The following is a 22,752-nucleotide window of genomic DNA, read 5'->3' as shown; positions in this document are numbered from 1 at the left end:
AGCGCCCCTAATCTCTCTCCTGAGCTTCTTTCCCTAGGCACCTCAAACTCAAGAAATCCAAAACAGAAATCATGATCTCTGCTCTCAAACTAACTCCTCTTCCCAACTTGCCAAAATCTTAGACTCGCCCTTGACCCCTCACTTTCTTGAACTTCTATATCTAATCAGTTCACCAGTTACCCATTCTTATAATTTCAACTTTTCAAGTTAAGGCGAGGTAACATTTATTAAATGTTTACCATGTGCTTGGTCACTGTGCTAAGTCCTGGGGAACCAAAGAAAGGCAAAGGATGATCCTTGATCTCAAGGAGCCAATAACATAGTGGGGGAGAGAACACATGAATGATTATGTACGAACAAGATACAGAGCACGTAATTTGGTGATAATCAGCAGAGGGAAGGTACTAGCGTTGTAGGGGATCTGCCAAGGCATCTTATGGAAGATGGGCTTGAGGGAAGGCAGGAGATAGGGGATAGGCTGAGATGAGGGGGTGGAGCAAGGAGAGCCTTGCAAGAAGAGCTTGACATGGTGACTCTCCCTCCTTCTCCCTTCCTATGGTTACCATCCAAGTGTCTAGACTCTTATCACCTTTTGCCTGGATTATTATGCTCTACCCAAAAAAGGAATAGGAATGATAGTAACCAACATCATTTCATCATTGAGATATTGTGATGGGACTGCATCAGCCTTAGATTTGATCTCAGGGAGAACATAACTGAAATCCAAAAGAGCTAAATGCACAAAATATGTCCAAAATTGGGTCCAAAGTATGAATTGTATTTTTAAAATTGTTACATTTTCTCCAAAGCCATTCATCTCTTTCAGTATATCTCAGTGATTAAGCACATATTGCAAATATGCTATGGCACTGATGTCTCAAGAGGGTTGCTTACAAAATCACTTGTGACACTGCTTCCTGCTCTGATGAGCTTCCTTCCTTAGCAGGTTCCCGTCTTCTTCAGGGAGCCCAGTTGTCCTGCTCTTACTGTTCTGGCTCCATGACAGCTGGTGGAGGGGCAAGAGCAGCTATTGCAACAAACTCTCACTTAGGGTCTCCCAGGAATTTTCTAGCAAACCAGAGGACGGGCCTTTCAGAGTTATAGTCACCTTGGTCCTTGAGATTCTTCTTCCTGTGGGTTTCGCCTTGAATTGTTTGTCTTTAATCCCTACTGTCTTGCTACACAGCTCTGTAGGGATAGTTTTACATACTTGTGTGAGATCAGTTTGGCAGATATTTGTAAGTAACTTTTGATGCTACATCAAAGGTTATAATGGCACATTGAACTTGGATCAAGCTGCCAAATATCTCTTGGCCAGCTGTATGCCATATGTTGAATTTAATAGGACTGTCCCTCACATACAGTGCTCCATTCTCTGTGTCCAAGCCTTTGCACTGGCTGTACCTCCCACCTGGAATGTCTTCCCTCCTCCCTTCTGACCTTTAAACAACTCAGCTCAGGTGCTACCTGCTCCATGGAGCTTTTGCTGATTCCCGCAGCTCCTAGGACATTACCTCTCAGAAAACGTCTTTGTGTGTTGTTTCCATTTGTGTCTCCCTAGCTATGTTAATGTTTGTGCAGTCCTTGAAGTCTAGGACTGTTCACTTTTGTCTCTGTATATCCAGTAGCTGGCACAGGTTTGGCACATTGTAAGCACTTAATGTTTAGCCCTTGATTGATAATGCTAGACTGTCAGATCTCAAAAGGACCTTAAAACAGAGAGTTAGAGTTTGAAAGGCAGCTCAGGACATAGACTGTGGAATGTCAGATCTCTGAGTCCAGACTGAAAAGCTATAGAACTCAGTGCTGTGAAATTCGCCTATTTTGAAACAAAACAATTGAATTTTTAGCCTGTAAAAATGCTTTATCGAGGCCATGGAATTGAGTCCTCTGTTATAGGAAAGTATCTTTGGTGAAGCTTATGGGATTATCAGAAAACCTTCTAAGGTTTCTTTTTCAGTCCTTTCTCTTACTTTGAAGTGAGGTAGCTTTCTGATTCAGTTGCAGAGAAGTGGTATTGTTGGTTTCTTGGAAGTCAGATACTCAGTTTGTATTGTCAGTGAGTGTTGACTGGGAAGGGAAGTTTTGGATCTGTGCTGCTTAGTCCTTTAAAGTATTTGTGATTGGGGTTTTTCCTCTGCTTTCCCTATTTGGATTTGTGTTACCTTGCCATTCTTTTTTTTTTTTTTTTTTTTTTTTTTGGTGAGGGAATAGGGGTTAAGTGACTTGCCCAGGGTCACACAGCTAGTAAGTGTTAAGTGTCTGAGGCCGGATTTGAACTCAGGTACTCCTGATTCCAGGGCCGGTGCTCTATCCACTGCGCCACCTAGCTGCCCCGTTGCTGTTCTTTTAAGTGATGCTCAATTAGACTCTGTCCTCTCTGCTGTCATCAAAAACAAAACAAAAAGCCCTTGCTTTTCACTTGTTAAAGTCATTTACTTTGTTATACTTTTTGCTAGGAGGGGAGAGAAAATGGGGCTTCTTGGAGGCAAACTCTAATAATTCCACTTTATAGATCAGACAGCAAGAGAATACCTATCTAGCAACAAACGTCCATCACATCAGTGTCCACCACTAACTCTCCCCTTACCCTCCTACCAAGAGCACAAGCAAGTCACAGACCATTTCACCTGATCCCACCTTTCTGAAGAGCAAGGGACTCAAGGTATGAGCCTGGCTCTTCTGCTCCATTTCTGAAGTGCTGTTAGAAACAGGCTGCTTATTCTCTCTGCCCATTCAAGTTTACTCTTCTCTCAGGCGCTTTTCAGTTTATTTTAGTTGTTCCCTTTTTATGCTCTAGTAAGGAGGCAGCCTGGCCCATTGATCAAGCTAGAAGCAACCATGTGATGTTGTGGAGTGAGCCCTGGATATGGAGTCATAAAGACCTCTTCCAGTTCGGATACTGGTACTTAGTGACCTTGGACCACCTCATGTACTATTATCTGTAAAAAGGAGGAAACCATAGTTGTACCACTTGCTGTAAAGGGGTCCTTGTGAGGAAAGTGTACCTGTAACGTGTCCAAATATGAAAGCTACACATTATTACACGACAGACTTAGAAGAATGATTGTTAGGATTTAACCAAAACTAAATTTCCAGAGAGGAATGTAGGTCCCTATTTCCTCTAGCATCATCCCTCCAGTGTGGCATTACTGTCATTTTCCACATCCCAATGTCATGTATTATTTTTCTAAAAATGATAGTCAGGCCATAAGAGTATTTCTGTTTGCTTATTTTGCTTTTCCTGAATGATTTACTACTGAAGTTGAAAGCTGCTTTCTGCTTCTAACCCTTGGCTTGCATACACTGGTCAATCATTTGTGAAAAGCATATACTCCAGAACTTTGAGGACGATTATGTAATTATAAATGATTGTTGTTTTTTTACAATCCTTTATTAGTGAAAAATCCATCTATGCTCAAGGCACATAGGCAGAGGCTTCCTAGGACAGAACACCATGTATGTTAGCTGCTCTGCTCTGCTCACTGTGTCAGATGTTTTTGAGTAATTGTTTTTCTTTGTCATGAGAAGTTTTATTAGGTGGGGGAAAGCAGGATTTGAACTCACTGAGATTTTAAGGACAAAAGGCATCAATAAGACATTAATACATCTGTTCTTCATTTATTACTGTGTTGTTTTTTTTAGGCAAGACTCTTTGATGAACCCCAACTGGCCAGCCTGTGCTTGGAGAATATAGATAAGAACACATCGGATGCTATCAATGCAGAGGGTTTCACAGACATTGATTTAGGTAATGTTGGCTCTTGAAACATCTTTTTGGGGGGGGGGCAGGGCAATTGGGGTTAAGTGACTTGCCCAGGGTCACACAGCTAGTAAGTGTTAAGTGTCTGAGGCCGGATTTGAACTCAGGTACTCTTGAATCCAGGGCCAGTGCTTTATCCACTGCGCCATCTAGCTGCCCCTTGAAACATCTTTATATTCCACTGGTAATCCAGCGTGAAATATATTTCTGTGGTCCAAACATGCTCACCACCTTTAGTAAGGGTATGATGAGCCATTTTCACTGTCCAGGTTATAGTCTGCCTTAAGCAGACTTGGCTTTAAAATCCAGCAATTAGGGGCGGCTAGGTGGCGCAGTGGATAAAGCACCAGCCCTGGATTCAGGAGTACCTGAGTTCAAATCCGGCCTCAGACACTTAACACTTACTAGCTGTGTGACCCTGGGCAAGTCACTTAACCCCTATTCCCTCACCAAAAAAAACCCAAATAAAATCCAGCAATTGTTTTAACCCCTGAGATAGCTGGACTTTATGGGGATTTTGTGTGTGGGTGTGTTTTCCATGAATTTGTTTTTTAAGCTGCCTGTGGTTCCAAGCAGGTATAGCTGGGGTTTTACCAGCTGGCAAAGAAAAACCAATAACGACAAAAATAATGTAAGTTGTCAGTCATTTGTAGTCAAAAAATTATGAAATGTGAGAAGAGAGATTTCTTCTCCTAGTCTCTGGGAACTAGTAGTTTTCAGGGTTTAGTCCTAAATTGAGCTTCATTTGGTTCAGCTTTGGATTGGGGGTTGATTTGTGCTGACTTGGGATGCATTCCTTGCCTCAAATCAGTAAGTAGTTGGTCATCAGTATAACAACAGCAAGACGAAAGGTAAGCAGGGGATAGCATCGTTGCCTCCTCAGAAGGTCATGTGGTGATGGCAAACTGAGACTCGCGGGAGCTCTACTGCCCTCTCAGATGGTCACCTCCTGGCCACCATCCAGATGATCTCAGCACAAAGCTTTGGGTATGTGAGGGATGTTATTTCAGAGCACCTTTGACCAGGGCACTCTTGGGTGTTTCCAGAACACAGAGCAGCCTCATCCTCTCAAAGGACCAACTCCTCTAATTAAAAATAAGTAAAAACGTAAAATGTATGTGAAAATGGTGTGACTTGGCTCAGTGACATGGTTCTTGTTTTTTTATTTTAGACACGCTTGTTGCCGTGTTGGAGCGGGACACCCTGGGCATTCGAGAGGTTCGTTTATTTAATGCAGTGGTTCGCTGGTCAGAGGCAGAGTGTCAGCGGCAGCAGCTCCCAGTGACTCCAGAAAACAAGCGGAAAGTTTTGGGCAAAGCCCTTTCTCTTATTCGTTTCCCATTGATGACAATTGAAGAATTTGCTGCAGGTAACTCCAGTCTTGATCTGTAACATACTTAAAAATTTTTAAGATGAGGAAGACCTAAGAGGATGTTGGCACAAAACCAACAATTTTGTGAGTTGTTAATTTCTAAAAGAGGTAAAAATGAGCTCCTCAGAGGTCGCAGACTGTGCCTCATCACCTCAGCAGCATCCCTGGGGCCAAATGCAGGCTGCCTTCTAAACTTCCTGGAGCCTCGGGTCCATTCCAGGGCACGTTTGCCACTGGTGTGGGTACTACACCTTTTCATCCTTTGTGGTTCTTGGCCACCTCACTCCCTAGATCCTCCATGGAGAGCTCATCCATGTGCTTCCAGTGACTGTCTGCTGTGACCTCATGGGTATACATGTCAGTGTTGGGTTGAGGTACCCCTCCCTTTCACTTCATGTCTGACCCTCTCCTTCTCTAGTCCTCTGTGGGCTTTCATGCCACTTAGGCTGTTCAAGTCATCTTTGGGAATCTGTGGCCACTTGCTGTTTTCCTTCTGAATCATCTGCAGTTAGGATTCTTCTGAAGTCCTGATGTTCCATGATTCACAGCCACCTCATGTCTGTTGCCAGTCACAACATTGTGCTGTGAATAATGCACGTCTCAGGCATGTACCGAGTGTTTGGGGATTGATTGAAATGTTGCACATGCCAGGCTCAGCCTGTGGTTTATTTCTTAAACAAAAGCTGGGTTTGAGTTGGTGAGGGGCTGGCTGCCCCCAGGCTACCTTTTGATACTCAGCTCTTTGAAGCTGCTGTCTGAATCATGTTGATAAGGTGACCTCTTCCTTTTGCTCAGAGTCATTTCTGTCACCAGGTTTATATGTCATAACCATCATCTCCCATGGAGAGAGCTGTTCTGGTTCACACACACACACACACACACACACACACACACACACACACACATGCGCGCACGCGCAGAGAACAGGCTTGGGTTTAGATGTCAGTTAGTGAAGGCTCGAAGCAGCCTCATTCACTCCTGGGAGCTCATGACACTCAGCTAGTACTGGCTTGCTCAGAGTTTTCCAAGCTTCTGATCCGAGTTCTGGGTTCATCTTGTGTAAGACTGGCATCCTCGCTCTGTAGAATATTGGGTTTTAACTGCTGTGTGAAATGATTATTTTCCACGAAAAATTCTGTTTCTGTGATAGAGACTCTGTATTTCAGAGACACACCCCATGATGCCTAGCCTATGTCTTGGGGCATATTCAGACACTCTGTGAATAACTGCTCCTGTTTCTAGTAGTAGAAGATTTACAGAGTTCTTTCCTTCCAGGAAGCACATGTGCAAGATGTCTCCACTTAACTAAAAGGGGCAGCTGAGATTCCCAGAGGTAAACTGAATGAGCGGTCCATGTCATCCAGTGAGGTGCACATTGAATGAGGACAAGATAGGGGCAGCTAGGTGGCGCAGTGGATAAAGCAATGGCCCTGGAGTCAGGAGGACCTGAGTTCAAATCCAGCCTCAGACACTTGACACTTATTAGCTGTGTGACCCTGGGCAAGTCACTTAACCCCAATTACCTCACCAAAAAAAAAAAATGAGGACAAGATGGCAGGAGGCAGAAAAACTGGGAAAAGTAAAGAGTAGCTCACATCTGCATGGTCAGTGCCATCGTCTTGGGCTCTTCAGTCCAGTCAGTAGTAATACCCCTCAGGAGACTCTGAAGACCTTACTTTATCATAGACTCATAAATTACTCTTCCTAATGAGTCATTGGGAAAGAAGTACCTGTTGCTCTGAATCCTGTCTAAGAAGGCAGCAAAAAGAGAATGTGTTTCAGAAAAATTTCCATCAGAAATGGTCTTTAAGGAAAGACACTTAAAAAGATTTTAAAATGGTCTTGCACTTATTTAGGAAAGTCACAACCATGAAACATCTTCTGATGATACCAGGTAAATGAGGCTTTCCCGTTCCTGTAGACATGTATATATGTATATGTCTGTGTGTGTTTGTGTTCATTCACATGCACATATAGTGTATAATTACCAGAACAAGTAACTACTACAAGCCAACTTGTTCATAAAGTTAAACTGAAATGCTATCCATTTGTTGTTCCTTAGATGATTGTGTGGTAACGAATTTTATTTTTAATCCTTTCACTTACATCCTGTAGAAAATTGTTCTAGAAAATTAGACTTTGGGGAAACTAGGTGGTGCAGTGGATAGAGCACTGGCTCTGGAGTCAGGAGGACCTGAGTTCAAATCCAGCCTTAGACACTTAACACATACTCACACACTAGTTGTGTGACCCTCGGCAAGTCACTAAACCCTAGTTGCCTCACCAAAAAAAAAAAAAAAAAGAAAATTAGATTTCTCTTTTAGTTCCCTTTTTTTTTTTTTTGCGGGGCAATGGGGGTTAAGTGACTTGCCCAAGGTCACACAGCTAGTAAGTGTTAAGTGTCTGAGGCCGGATTTGAACTCAGGTACTCCTGAATCCAGGGCCGGTGCTTTAACCACTGCGCCACCTAGCTGCCCCCTAGTTCCCTTTTTGAAAGGAAATTAAAGAGATATTTCTCACTTATTCCCCTCCCTGTATCTTGATGTTTTAAATACAGTAGAGAAATGATTGTTCCCCAAACACCTTGCTAATGTGAAAGTGGTTCCTCTCTAGATATTTCATTTCTGAGACTAGACCAGACCCAGGGTGTTGAGTCTCTTGTGTTGCTTGGGGGGCTCAGGCTGGTCCTGGCCAGCAGCTGCAGCCATGCCACAGGACTTGAGGAGGGTCTCTTGAGGTGTTCAGCAGGTCCTTCCCTGTGTTTGTTCTCTGCTCCAGGACCTGCTCAGTCGGGCATCCTCAGTGACCGCGAGGTGGTCAGCCTGTTTCTCCACTTTACCGTGAACCCAAAGCCCCGAGTGGAGTTCATCGACAGACCACGCTGCTGCCTTCGAGGGAAGGAGTGTAGCATCAGCCGCTTCCAGCAGGTGGAGAGCCGCTGGGGCTACAGCGGAACCAGTGACCGGATCAGGTTGGCTTCGCTTCTTTCTACACTGATGGTGTAGATGCTCACTCTGACCATTGTTGCCCCTCCCCTCTCCTAGGGGCATGTGCCTGGAAAGGCTTGTCCTTGCCTGCTCACTACTAAGTCCTCAGATGGGCCCATGCTCCCACAAATGTGCCATGGCCAGCAGCCACATGCTTGAGGCCTCTTTCAGTTTCTTCTCCCCTTCCAGGACAGCTGACGTGTGACGAGCTCTTCTTTTTCTCCTGTCACGCATTTACCCGATGAACTCTTTTAGTCCTTCGAATACCTGTGTCCTTGGAAGGTCCTCATTTGTAATGTGTTGCAGCCTGCTTATCCCACTGAGTGCGTCTCCGTGGCTCTGTGTGTGACAGGCATGGCAGTCACCATATGACTGCAGGACATGGGACACAGTGCTGATAGAATAGAGGTGTTACAAATGTGACCCTTTGTTTGGGGGAGAAACTCTTACTTGGGGCTAGTCCCACTGAAATTTGGAAAGGAGCTAAAATCTTTTTTTTCCACGCCTTCCTTCTTCTCCAAGGGCCCTTACTGAAAGAATAAGTGAGAAGGCAATAGACAGAAAACATTTTTCAGTTCGGGGTTTTTTTTGTGTTTTTTTTTTTTTTTGCGGGGTAATGAGGGTTAAGTGACTTGCCCAGTGTCACACAGCTAGTGTCAAGTGTCTGAGGTCAGATTTGAACTCAGGTACTCCTGAATCCAGTGCCAGTGCTTTAACCACTGTGCCATCTAGCTGCCCCTCAACAGAAAACATTTTTAAAAAGAGCTTAGAGGGGCAGCTAGGTAGCACAGTGGATAGAGCACCAGCTCTGGAGTCAGGAGGACCTGAGTTCAAATCTTGCCTCAGACATTTAACACTTACTAGCTGTGTGGCCCTGGGCAAGTCACTTAATCCCAATTGTCTCACAAAAAAATAAAAGAAAGGAAAAAAAAAAAGAAAAACAGCTATAGAAGCCCAGAATTCTTGGGACATTCTTTGTGACAGAAGCAAGCATCCCTCCATGCCTCATAGCTCAGCATAAGGCAACAAAACATTCTAAAGCTTTTCTAATCAAGAACAATTGTTCCATCTCACTGGGGTGAGTTTTATTCTCCTTAAGTCCTGGAGAGGGTCAGGAGCAAAGTTTCTTTCCCAAATAAATGCCACTTATTGGACAGTCAGATATGTAAGTAACACAGGAAGGAAATCTTACTAGAACTGAAATCCTGGTTGGTTTCAGTTAGTTTGGACCTGATGAATGAGCAAGCAGCTGAAGGAGGGGCTTTTTCCTGGGTGTGTCAGGGATATTCTTCACTTTTTTCCTTCCATGATACCGGAATGCTCTCTTCTCTCTGCAGGTTCTCGGTTAACAAAAGGATATTTGTGGTAGGGTTTGGATTGTATGGATCAATACATGGACCGACAGACTATCAAGTCAACATACAGGTATCAGCCTCACTGCATGTGTACTTTGTGTGGTTGTACAGATCCAGAAAACAGCCTTCCCTTTCAAATTGGTGCTTTGGGGCAGTGAGGTCGTGCTAGAGTTGGTAGAGCACCCTCTCTGCTGTCAGGAGGACTGATGTTCTGGACTACTTGGTATCAACCTACCTCCACTGCAATCAAATCAGAGCTTGACTTGCTAGCTAGTACCCCCAAAGGCAAGCAGGAAGTCCCTAGAGCTGGCTCTTTGTACTCCCTGTCCTGTCAGCTCTCCGAATGTGTTTCCTCACTTTCAGAAGATGAATAATTATTCTTTTGCTCTATGCTTCTTAGAGTTGTTACCTCCAAAGCACTTTGAACTGCTCTAGGAATGTGAGCTGATGCTGTTATCTCTTGGGTTGTCAAAATTAGCCAATGTAAAAAAAATTAGCAAATGTAGTGAGTTTTTATATTGGGGTTCTGGCATTTGTTTAAATAGTCTGAATGCTAGGGAAAGGACCTTAGAGATTCACCAGCTCCCTTATTAAGAGACATGCAGGGGGGCAGCTAGGTGGCTCAATGGATAAGGCACTAGCCTTGGATTCAGGAGGACCTGAGTTCAAACCCAGCCTCAGACACTTACTAGCTGTGTGACCCTGGGCAAGTCACTTAAACCCCATTGCCCTGCAAAAACAAACAAACAAACAAAAAGAGACATGCAGGCACATATGTTCTTTCTATGTATAAGGTATTTTATTTTTTCCGTTACATGTAAAGATAGTTCTCAACTTTTGTTTATACATGCTTTACAATTTCAGATTTTTCTCCCTCCCCTCCCTCCCCCCTCCCCTAGACAGCAGGTAATCTGATATAGGTTATATCTATATATCTCTATACATATACATATAGATATATACACATGTGTTCTTTCTAAAGAAAAGTGGATTTTAAATTCTTTAGTGAGTTTTGAAACATCAGTTGGTAAAATTGTTGATAATCAGCATTTGTCCTGTAGAGCCCAGGGGACAGATGGTCAAAATGCCAATTCTCTTTGTCTCACAAGCTCTACCTTTGGAGCTTCTCCATGCAGAAAATCCATTCTTTCTCCTCCTCTGCTTATTAGATCATTCACACTGACAGCAACACAGTTCTGGGTCAGAATGACACTGGCTTCAGCTGTGATGGGTCCTCTAATACATTCCGGGTCATGTTTAAAGAGCCTGTGGAGATTCTGCCCAACGTTAACTACACGGCATGTGCAACACTGAAGGTACGGTGCTTCTGGGGAAGGGGCCCCAAGCCCAACTCCTGCTTTGGGTGGGGTTAGCATTTGAACAGCATCATGCTGGCAAAGAGTGAATCCCATGCTATGTAATGGCACAGTCTTTGGGTGTGGAAAGATGGTTTACTTGGCTGTGGAGTGAAAAAAAAGAGCTTGTACACACCCGTACCAGCTTTTCCACCTACCAGTTGTATAGTTATGTATGAAACCCTTTTTCTGGGTCCGTAAAATGAATTCATTCAGCAAACATTGGTTTAGCACCTTCCATGTACAGTGTATTGAATCGGGTGTTGGGGATACAGACAAAAATGAAGCTGTTCTGCCCTCTGGGAGTTTCTTGTCTAATGGTAGGCTATAGCATGGACACGGGTAAAAGTATCCCCTAAACATTGGATGAGATGGGGGAGACTCGGTATGTTTTATGGAGGAGATGGTATATCACCTAATCTCTGGAGAAGTCTGAGAAGCTTGCTTGGGGAGGAAGCACCTCTTGGGCCTAGAGAATTCACAGTGGTGGTAGGTTGGACGAAGGTAGTTGCCAAGGGACTCTGGAGAAGGGGAGAGATGTGAGAGATGCTGTGAATATAGAACTACCAAGATTTGGTAGCTGAATGTGGGGTATAAGGTAGAGATGAGCCAGGGGTACTCTTTCAAGGGTGCAAACCTGGTTGACTAGAAGGTTGGTGACCTTAACATAAATAGGAAGTTTAGAGGAGGATATGTGTTTAGTGGGGAAGATAATGAGGTCAATTTTGCACATGTTGAATTTTAGCTGCTAACAGGGCATCAAGTTGGAGATGTCCAGGAGGCCAGAGGGGATATCATGTTAGATTTCAGGAGAGAAGAAGGCCAGATATTGAGATCTGTGAGTCATTTCTCTATAGAGATGATGATTGAGAAGGATATGACATCATTGAGGGAAATAATGCAAAGGGAGAAAGAGAATGAGGCCCAGGACAGAGCTTTGTGGGATTCCCGAGCTTAGGAGGTTGGAGATGGATAATAAACTAGCAGAAGAGACTGAGAAGGGAATGATCAGAGAGGTGAGAAGCCAAGGAAGAAGAGCATATAAAGGAAGGCTGTATAGAGCATGTAGATTCCCCCCAAAAGCTCACACAGTGAGAGACCCACCTGTGTCATGAGGCTGTTGTGAGGAAAGCGTCTTATAGTCTGTATAGTCCATGATCATTAGTCTTCTGCTCAAGAAACATCAGGAAGGTGGGACTTTGTTATTCCCTGGGATCCTTGGACTTTGTTAGCGTGTTGCAGGGCCCATTCTGTCAGTGGAGAAGTAAAATGTTTTCTGTCTGTCCCAGTATTAATAAGGTATCAGGAAAAAAAAATAAGGTATCAGGGCTTCTGAAAGTGTCCTGTTCCCAAGGGGCCCACCAGGTCAGAATTATTTTCATCATAATATTAAGATGTTTTAATTTCTGATATAGTAATAATCAATAGATTAAAGAACCCTCAGTAATTTTAAGAGTGTAAAAAAGGTCTTGAGAACAAAAGTTTTGAGAACCACTGACATATATAAACAAATACATGCACATATATTTGTACAAATATACACACACATACCTATATCACATCTTTATGCATAACTATAATTGTATATAGGTATATATGTATGTATGTGTGTGTGTCTCTCTTTCTATTAGTGGTTCCCAAACTTTTTGCTCTTTGGACCCTTTTACACATACATACACAGTGTATGTAGGTGTGTCTGTGTTTATCACGATATTACTTTTTGTACCCTATATTGAGTATGCTATATAGAGTGTTAAAAGTGTTGAAGTGATATATATGTATATATTTTCTGTGTGTGCTATATATATACACATAATCAGTGTAGAAGTGATGTCATGACATAGATCTGTGTAAATATATACATACACATATACATAGACACATTCTGATCTTCACAGTGGCTATATGAGGTAGGTGCTCCTTTTATTTCCATTTCACAGTTGAGAAAGTATCACTTGAGGGAAAAAGAACATTTCTCAGTTGCTGCTGGGCCCTGGGAAGCCCAACTTAAACCCACAAAGCACCGTGGCTTAGAGGAAGAAGCTTGTGTGAGAACTCCAGTGCCCTTTGGTAATCGTAGATGTTCCTTGTGGGTAAGGGTTTGGAAAGGGCAGAGACAGAATCGTTTCATAGAGGCTGAAGCCTGGGGCAGAGACGTTGATGTCTACTTGCAGCCTCATCACCAAATCAATGCTTGCGTTGGGTGTGGAGTCCAAGTGTGGCTCTGTTGTCCATCCCTGAGACTTCCCTGCTGGGTACCAAGTCACTGCTTTCTCCTGAACTCAGGCCCTCTTCAGCTATAAATATCACCTAACTTGTATGGTTACTACAAGTTCTCTAACTGTGGAAATAGACAGTCTAGATTGGAGCTTATTAGGACTGTCTTAGGGGAGTCAGGCTCCCATCCACATAGCATTTTTTGTGCCACTGGAACATCCTTTTACACTGTTGCTGCAGTTTTCCTGATGGGTTATTGATACCCATTTGCTGGACAGCCTCTCTCTGAGTCTCTGCTTCTTACAATGAGGTGCTGCCTGGCCCCTGGTAAAGTGTATAGTGAGTCCTTGTTGAATTGAATGAAATCTGCAAAGTGTTACAGACTAGGAGTCCATGAACGGGACTCTGCCATAGACTTGCTGTATGTATGACCTCCTCTGCCTAACTCACAGTGTTTTGGGGAGGGTCCAATGAGATCATTGATGTAAAGAGACTTGAGAACATTTTAGGCACTAAACCAGTGGCAGGTATTGTCAGGGCCATGGATGTCAGACCTTCAGCCAGCAGTGTGTGATGTAGAGTGGAGGTGAAACCTAAGAACACCCTGGAGGTGGGTTTTGTGTCCTGAGGCCCACATTTCTGGCTCCTGGGTCTGGGGCTCCCAGATTGCCCATTGACAGAAGGCTGATGGTGCTTGTGGGGCCTGCCTGAGATGAGCTGTGGGCAGAGGACTTTGTGACCCCAAAGGGGCCTTGTTCAGGGCTTGTTCCTGTTGAGAGAACAGCAGCTTCATTCACGTGGACTTCTCTCTCTGGCTTCCTACCCAGGGTCCGGATTCCCACTATGGCACTAAAGGCCTGCGCAAAGTGATCCGTGAGTCACCCACAACGGGCGCCAAGACCTGCTTTACATTCTGTTATGCGGCTGGAAACAACAATGGCACCTCGGTGGAGGATGGACAGATTCCAGAGATCATCTTCTACACATAATGGCCTGCCTGGCAGGACCATCCTGGAGTGGCCACCCAGGGCCCTCCCCCTCCCCCCGGCTGAGTCCGACCGTGCCAATGGGCTCGGCTGGCCCAACACACACTTCCATGTTTCTGCCTTGTGTTAGTGACGCTGCTGCCGCTCTCCCCACAGACTGAATGACAGGAATCCACTAGAGTCTCATGGCACTAGTGACTGCCTCTGTTTTAGTGGTCATCTTATCCTCTGAGTTCATGAAAAGCATTTTTTTTTAAATTGTAATGAATGTAGATGCTTTTACGTTGATTAGAAGCATGAAAAAATACTTTGGTTGAGGTGGGAAACTTCCTGTAATGAGACAATCCCTTAAGAGATTGGAGAAGAAAAACAAAGAAAGGAGGGTCATATTGACCCCTGCCGTCTCCTCCTGCCCCATCCCTCCCATGTACTCCTTCCACATACACAGGGGAAGGAGCAGTTGTCCTTTGGGGCCAGCAGGGCGGGGTTTGCTTCACGGCAAAGGTTTTTAAATGAATGTCCGAAGAGAGCTGTGGTGCCCATCGGTCAGTGGGGTCCTCTTGGTAACTAGAGACAATCTGTTGTGTGTCCGACAAGCGGCACCGATCCGACCGACCGCCTGTCTGTAGGTGAGGGACGGCATGTCAGCATGTGAAGAGAGAGGCGGGGTCCCACAGTGTCCACTCAGCTTGGTGGTGACCCCAGACTGTCTGGGGGGAGCCAGTTGAGAGAGAAAAAGGAAGTCCTTTCAGCGGCAGGAGTTGTCAGGTGAACTAACCTGATCTCAGATTCCCCCCTTAAAACTGCCGTTGTCTGTGTCATTTATTTTTGTAGACTGCACGCTGCAATGCATTCTTGGATTTACCCTTCTGTAAGGAAGGGGTATGGATGGGGTTGGGGGAAGGGAGAGAAATCATCATTCTCTGTGTGTGTGTGTGTGTCTGTGTGTATGTCTGTGTGTGTGTGTCTGTGTGTTTCTAGATTCCTGAGTGCCCAGAACCTAGGTCAGGAAATGCCCCAGCCCGGAGGGCTCCTTAACAAGTGACCCAGGGCTGAGGGAACATTTCAGGGGCACGTTGCAGACTTGCACTTGTTCCTTCCCAATCCTCCTGGTCTTCCCCTGGTCAGAAATGGCATCTGTGCTTGTCTGGGCCAGCCTCCTCCCTGCTTGAGTGCTTTAGGGCTGTCACTTTCTCTGCAGCCTTTTCTAAAGCCAAATCCTTGGAAAAGAGCCGTACTAGAGAAGAGGGCAGCTGGTGCCCATTTGCTTTTTGCCTTGTTCTTACCGGAGAGGGTGAGGATGTCCCTTTCCCCTTTTACTCTGTGCACATCAGGGGATTGACTCCAAGACCTTATTTACAATTGGATCACTCACAGAAATGTCATGTTTTCCTTATTTGAGAATTGCGTGGGGCCACTTCCCTTGTTTCTTTTCTTCCCATCTTGGTTAAGTGATGCAAAAGGCAACAAGACTTGAGTTTGTGGTTCATTTGTTTTTCTCTTCAAGGCTGTCAGAAAGGAAGGAAGCTCAGCCAGAATGCAGAGACGGGGCTGTCCTCCTGCCCCCCCCCCCATGTTGGAACATGGGGCTTGGCTCACTTGACTTCTCTCTATAGGCACTGAAATGTACCACAAACCTGCCTCCTGCCTTTGCGCCTCCTCCCTCACAGCAACGAGCCAGGAAATTGCCTTCTGCCTTGCTGTTTGAGGTCTGAGGACTTGTGTGCAAGGACAGTCTTCTTATGGGGGTGAATAGTGGTCCCTGTTCCTTCTACACTAACTGTAGCAAGGCCTTGCTGCCCCAGGCTAAGCTAGTAGCAAGTTAAAACTCTATAACCTGATTGAACAGAGCTGGTCGAGATCTAAAGGCCCAGACCTGGTGGTAGTAGTGGGGTGTTGGTAATGGCCAACATTCATGCTATAGGCCTAATCCTTGTGTCAGGAACCCAGTATCAGGCAGTGTATTAGCGGAATTCCTCAGAGAATGACCAGACTCACTAGCCCCTTCCTCCAAAGGAAAATGTCTGCTAGGATAGACATACTGTTCTTGTCTTTGTTTTTACCTTGATATTATTTCTGAATGTAGGCGTTCTCTGCATAAAGGTGCTGGAGGGACACCGTTAGGTCTCCCTACTTCCCTCTTCCATTTCCTCTGGTGCCCTCTTCCTTTTTCATCTTGTCCCATCCCCCTGCCCAAGAAAGCAGGATATTCCTTGGGTACTGTACCAAGCACCTGTAACGGGGGAAGATGATTTGCCTCTGTGTGTGGGTGTGTATGGGGTGTGTGTGCACGCGTGTGTGTGTGTTCATTCCAACAGTTTTTCAGTTTCAGTGATTCCTTCTGTCCTACAGAATCCCCCCTCCCAGAAGCCATGGCAAAGGTGTGATCCCTCACACCTCATCCTATTGGAATGATTTTTAAAAAATAAAATAAAATAAATGTGTGTACGTCTTCTGAGCAATGTACATTCTTAATGACTTTCTGCAGTTGGGGCATGGTAGCTAGGATGAATGGAACTCACCGCTGAACATGCCTGTCTCCTAAAGTTGGAGAATTCCCTTGTATCATGTCCATTCTTGAATTGGAGTTGGGAATGTCTAGATTCATAAGCATTGCTATATTGATGAATGTATCTAATGATTTCTCATATTCAGTGTTCAAACACTCTGCTTTTGGCCAGCTTTGTGACTTGTAAATAGGTAATCAATAAAGAAATGGGGTTGGTTGTCTTTAATGTTTTGGAGACCCAGTGTTCATTCTGCTAAGGTGCCAGAGTGCATTGTGGGTCTGTGAGGAAGGAGGGGCCTCCCCAGCGAGTATTTCCAGTGAACAACTGGCCTGATGTGGCCAAGTCTCAAGAACTGGGCTAGAGCCCCTCAGTTTCACTCAGCCTTTAGTTATCTCCCACCCCCAGTATTTTATGGATCCAGAGGGAAGTCTCGAGTATGTCTCAACTTGTTTGAAATAGGGATAAAATGACCCTTGCCTCTGGGTGGGAACATAGCCACTCCTTTCTTTGTAATCCCATGTAGGACTTTGTAGCAGGTGTGATTAAACAGCTTGTTAATTTGATTTGTTTTCTCGCTAGACAGTTGAGGTGTTTGTGGGCTGAGAACCCGCGGTCTAAGCAGTCTCCTTGGTTTGAGAAGCAGATGCCATCACAGCCCAGAGGGTTGCCTGAGGATTGCCCAAGAATGTCCTCCCAATCAACAGCGATGACACTGGTGATCTCAGCAGAGTTGAATGGCCAACCCCTTTTCATCTTGAGCTATGGTTAGTTCTTTCTGAGAAGCATAATCTATTACCTGTTGTGGTTCAGAAGTCAGGTTTCTCCCGTTTTTGTTATACCAATGGGAATGGGAAATGGCTCCCTTCTCCCCCTGCCTTTCCTTCCCTGAATATTCACTGTACTTGGGATGGCACCTGGGCAGAATATAAAACTGTCATCTTCCTCCTTGTGATCACAACACTCCCCAGTGAAGCTGTAAGATCATTTAGCTTTCTGACTGTACTCATAGAGCTTGCAATGCACCCAAATCCTCAGCACACCTCCCCTATTTTGTGCTTGTGCTTTTTAAAAATCCAAGTTAGGGGCAGCTAGGTGGTACAGTGGATAGAGCACATCAGGAGGATCTGAGTTCAGGTCCTGCCTCAGATACTTGACACTAGCTGTGTGACCCTGGACAAGTCACTTAACCCCAATTGCCTCACCCTGCCCCCCCCAAAAAATTTACAAGTTAGGCCTTCACATTTAACCCAGTGAAATTTCATCACCTTAGATCTGGCTCAATGTTTGAGCTGCTTCAGAATTCTTAGGATCTTCACTGTATTGTCATAGATGATGACACTGAAGTGGAGAACTTGTGTCAGGTGACCTGCCCACGCAAGATCACAAACATGACAAAGTTAGGTTTGACCTCAGATTTATTACTCTTTGCTACACATGTTCATTCAGTGGATTCACTATCCCTGCCAACTTACTGCATTCTCTGAATTTGATAAGCATGCTACATAATGTGAGTGGGGACAGGAACACTCAAGAGCCTCGGGCCTGTAAAAGGTCATTGGGTCCCTGCAATAGAGACCTCATAGTATTGCCCAGCCTGTATCTCTCCATCTCGTCCATAAGGACAAGGAGTACATGAGAGGCTTTGGCAGAGGCTTTCTAGGTTTATACTTTTCCAAGTATGTTTTAAGTCTACCGTGCCTACTGCTTGTAAAAAAGGAAATGACTGGTTTGACAGGATGAATCATCTTACCTTTGTCGCATTTGCAAAATGGGGATCATCAGACCCACCTCCGGGATTGTTTTGAGGATCAAATGAGGCTGTCATTGTAAAGGGGTTAGCACAGCACCTGGCATGCACTAAGCACTTCCTTTCTCGTCATCGGTTTCTAGATGCTCACAATTTACCTTTAAATAATTCATTTTAGATTTTGCCAGTAATTAAAAGTTAAGTTCACAGCATGACCAGCTTTTTTTAAACAACCAAATGAAACAGGGATATGAGCCCTTCTTTAGAGCTGCCCCCTCTTTTTTGTCCTTGAGAAGCTTTCAGAGAGTGCACCCAGAAGCAGTCAAATCCGCCAGTCTTCATTCAGATCCTTGGGGACATCGACTTCACATGCTGCATTTCTGCCCCTTGCTGACCATTTTCTTTCTTCTTCCAATGGTCATTTGTCTAAAATCCATTTGGGGAGTCGTGCAGTCCCACCCAACCTTTGCAGTAGCCTTGACTGACCTAGGCAGGTCCCTGGAGCCTCTGGTTTGCCGCTGCCTTTATTTCAGCACATCCCGATCCTTAGTGTACGTGGTGCCCTTGCTCTATGCCAAGACTCCCACGTGCTCATTCTTGCTTGCTTTTGCTGTCATCTTAGGTGTATGTATCTGAAGAACATGGTCAGTGAGTTGTCTAGGCATTCACATTGAACTTTTTAGGCAGCCTTTATTTGTGGGCCCTTATTGGAAGCGTTTGCTTCCAATGTGCTGAGTTAGCACAGCTTCACCAATTTAGAGAAAAATAGACAAAATCTAATTTAGAGGAAAATAAACATTAAAATCGGGTAGTTAGGTGGCTCAGTGTACAGAGTGCCAGGCCTGGAGGCACAAGACTCCAGAGTTCATATCTGATACTTACTAGCCTCAGACACTAGCTATGTGACCCTGTGCAAGTCACTTAACCTTGTTTGCCTCAGTTTTCTCATCTGTAAAATGAGCTGGAGAAGGAAATGTCAAACCACTCCAGTATCTCTGCCAAGAAAACCCCCAATGGGGTCATGAGTCAGACAAAAGTGAAAAAGTGCTTCAGGCACTCACATCCTCATTCAACAAACACCTGCCATGTGCCAGGCACCGTGTGAGGCCCTGGGGACACAAAGACGAAACAATTAAAGAGCCCTTTCCTTGAAGGATAGCTTATAGGTGAGGCTTCCTCCCCTTCCTTCTGTGACATCAGGTGTCGGCCTCATTCGGCATGACACCACCCCTTCAGTGCAGTTCTTCAAACATTGGGTTGTGAGTCAGAAGATTTGAGTTTAAGTTCTGACTGCACTACTTCCACAGCTGGGTGCTCTTAGGCCCAGATACCCTCAAGGCAGTCATATTGCCCCTTCCAGTTCCCCAGCTCTGCCCTGTGATCCTAATCTGAGAACTACCCCTACTCCTCCTCATGGGCCTCAATGCCCCTGTAGGATTTGAAATGATATCCTGTTTTTTCAATCGGCATAAACCCCCCTTTTCTCCCTCCAACAACTGTGAGCAAAAGAAAAAAAAAACCATTATAAATATACATGTGCCTATGTATACATTAAACCCATGTGCCACATATGTATGTATGTACGTGTATATGTGCAAACACATGTCACACGTGTTTCATTGTGCCTTCTTGAGTCCTTTGTCTCAGGAGCTGTTTTATTGTCACTCCTCTGGAATTGTGGGTGGTCATTGCCTTGATCAGAGTGGTCTTTATGTTGTCATTACATAACTTGTTCTCCTGGTTCTGTTCATTTCATGTTTCATCAGCTCATCCAAGTCTTCCCAGGTTTTTCTGAAGCCATCCTCTTCATCATTTATTACAGTACCATAGTATTGCCACATTTGTATATCATCATTTGTTTGTCCATTCTCCAGTTAATTGACACCCTCTCAATTCCCATTCTTTGCCACCTCAAAAAGCTGTTTTTATTTTGTCCTTTAATCTACCTTCCTAGGGGCAGCTAGGTGGCGCAGTGGATGGGGCACCGGCCCTGGAGTCGGGAGTACCTGAGTTCAAATCCGGCCTCAGACACTTAACACTTGCCAGCTGTGTGACCCTGGGCAAGTCACTTAACCCCAATTGCCTCATAAATAAATAAATAAATAAATAAATAAATAATATATATATATATATATATATATATATATATATATATATAAAATTATCTACCTTCCTTCTAATTTCCCCTTCCCCCTTCTCTTTCTCGCCTTTTTTTCCTGTTGTGTGAAATACTCTGTGTGTGTATATTCTTCCCTCATTCAACCATTTCAGGTGGGAATAAGTTTGAAGTATCAGCCCTTCACCCTCACCCCCTGCTGACCTGCTTGTTTGTATAGACTTAGAGATCTTTATACCCTCCCCGTGGAAGCACTGCCCCCTGCCCTCATTCCTCTTCCCCCCTCTCTCTCTTTTACTCTTCTTAAGCTGTCAAGATGATCTTACACCACTTAAAACCACTCTTAGGCCTTCAGTCTCCCTCTCTGAGCACTGATGATAAAGTTTGAAGAGGACACATGTATCTTCCTAGAGTACAGGCAGTTTATCCTTGTTTGGTCCCTTATTCTTTTTTTGCTTTTCTCTAAACTCCAGTGTTTGGAATTCACTTTCTACAGAGTTCTGGGCTTTTATCAGGAATGTTTCAAAATCCCTTATTTCATTCAAGGTCCATTTCCCCCCTAGTAAGATTATACTCAGTTTTGTTGGTTAAGTTATTCTTAACCGCAAGCCTAAATTCATTGCCTTCTGGAATAATCATATTCCAAGCTCTCTCATTCTTTATGGTGATGGTTGCTATATCTTTTGTGAGCCTGAATCTGCTTCCTTCATACTTAAATTCCTTTTGGATTCTTGCAGCATTTTTTCTTTGACTAGAAATTCTGGATTTTGTCCATAATAGTTCCAGGCCGCCCCCCCCCCCCCGCCTTCCCTCCCTTTGTAGGAGTCCAGATGAACGTCTGCACTCTCTGGCCCCCAACCCACCTGCCATGGTCTTCAGCCATGGTCTAGAAGTCCAGATTCTGTTTTCAAACTCCCAAACCAATGGTGTCCTCCTTCATCTGCCTTTTTTTTTTTTTATCAGAAGTGCCCAGACTGCCCCGTGAGCAGCAGGGATAGAAACCACCCGCAGCCATGTAGTCTTCGGTTCCCAGGACTTGATGATCTCTACCTGGCCATCATTCAGTCAACAAATATTTATCAATAAATGCCTACTGTGTGCCAGGCATTGTGCTCTCAAGAAGCTCTCGTTCTCATGGGGAGACAGCGTACAGACATCTGTGTGTAAACTCTGTGTGTGTATATGCATATACATACACCATAAACATGAGGTAATCTCAAAGGGATGGGAGATGCAAGAGGGGAAACCAACAGGAAAGATTTCTTTTTAGCTGAGACTTCAGGGAAGCTGGTAGGCAGAGGTGACAAGGGAGTTATTCCAGGCCTGGGGAACTGTACAGGCACAGGGTGTGGAGATCAGCCATGATGTTGGTGTCAATGGATCCGGGGGTGTGGGGGTTAGGGATGGGGGTGGGATAAGAAGCCTGGAAAGTTAGGAAGGGACCGGCTTATGAAGGGCTTTATAAGCGAAACAAAAATTTACATTTGATCCTGGAGGTAACGAGGAGTGGATTGGGGGGGGGAAAGCGGGAGGGGGGGGGGGTCTGGAGGGATGTCATGGGTCAGACCTGTGCTCTAAGAAAATCACTTTGGCCCATGACTGGAGAATGGGAAGAGGTGAGGCTGGGAGACCTGCCTGATGGAAGGCCGTTGCAGTAGTCCAGGTGTGGGGTGAGGGTTTGGACCAAGGTGGCAGCAGTGGGACTGCAAAGATGATATGCACAAGAGATGTCATGAAGGTAAAGCTGACAGGCCTTGGCCACAGATCGGATGGGGGGAGGGTGGTTAGAAAGAGTGAGGGTTTGAGGAGGATGAGCTGGCTTCAAGGATGGCAGTGACAAGGCAGTTTGGAGAAGAGTTTGAGGGGAAGTATAATGAGGTCAGTTCTGGCCGTGTTGAGCTTTCAGATATCATGTACAGTGGAGTTGGAGACAGTCTGGAGCTTAGGCTGGATACATCTGAAAATCATTTCTATAGAGATGGTCACTGAATCCACAGAAACTGATGTGACCACCAAGTGAAAGAGGCCCAGAACTGAGCCCACATTTAGTGGGCATTGACCTGTGAGCTGGAAGAGATGAGAAATGTCAGATAAGAAAACCAGGGGAGAAAGACAGAGACAGAGACAGACAAGGTGGGAGGGAGGGGAGAGAGAGAGAGAGAGAGGGAGAGAGGGAGAGAGGGAGGGAGAGGAGAGGGGGAGAGAGAGAAAGTGCAAGTGAACCAGGGAAGATGTGGAAGAAAAAGGGAGGAGGGAGAGAAATGGGATAGTCAGAACAAGCATGGCATGTGGACATGTTTACGGGCATCAGGAAAGCAGCCAGTAGAGAGGAAGAAGGTGAAGA

The 22,752-nt window shown here is 44.9% G+C and overlaps 1 protein-coding gene across 1 annotated transcript in view; it reads left to right on the top strand.

Annotated features, from left to right (window-relative positions):
- Positions 1–16,770, top strand: part of BTBD2 (BTB domain containing 2) — a 55,295-nt gene extending 38,525 nt beyond the window's left edge. The window contains 6 exon segments of the mRNA XM_044001399.1: positions 3,646–3,751; positions 4,935–5,132; positions 7,914–8,106; positions 9,460–9,547; positions 10,647–10,793; positions 13,877–16,770. Of these exon segments, the coding sequence (XP_043857334.1) occupies positions 3,646–3,751; positions 4,935–5,132; positions 7,914–8,106; positions 9,460–9,547; positions 10,647–10,793; positions 13,877–14,038 (894 nt within the window). The 3' untranslated portion in view covers positions 14,039–16,770.
- Positions 16,771–22,752: the final 5,982 nt, after the last annotated feature.

Source organism: Dromiciops gliroides, chromosome 1, assembly GCF_019393635.1.
Source record: "Dromiciops gliroides isolate mDroGli1 chromosome 1, mDroGli1.pri, whole genome shotgun sequence".
In the NCBI taxonomy this organism is placed as follows: domain Eukaryota; kingdom Metazoa; phylum Chordata; class Mammalia; order Microbiotheria; family Microbiotheriidae; genus Dromiciops; species Dromiciops gliroides.
Note: the sequence above shows the minus strand (reverse complement) of the source record. Positions and strands in the feature narration are given on the sequence as shown.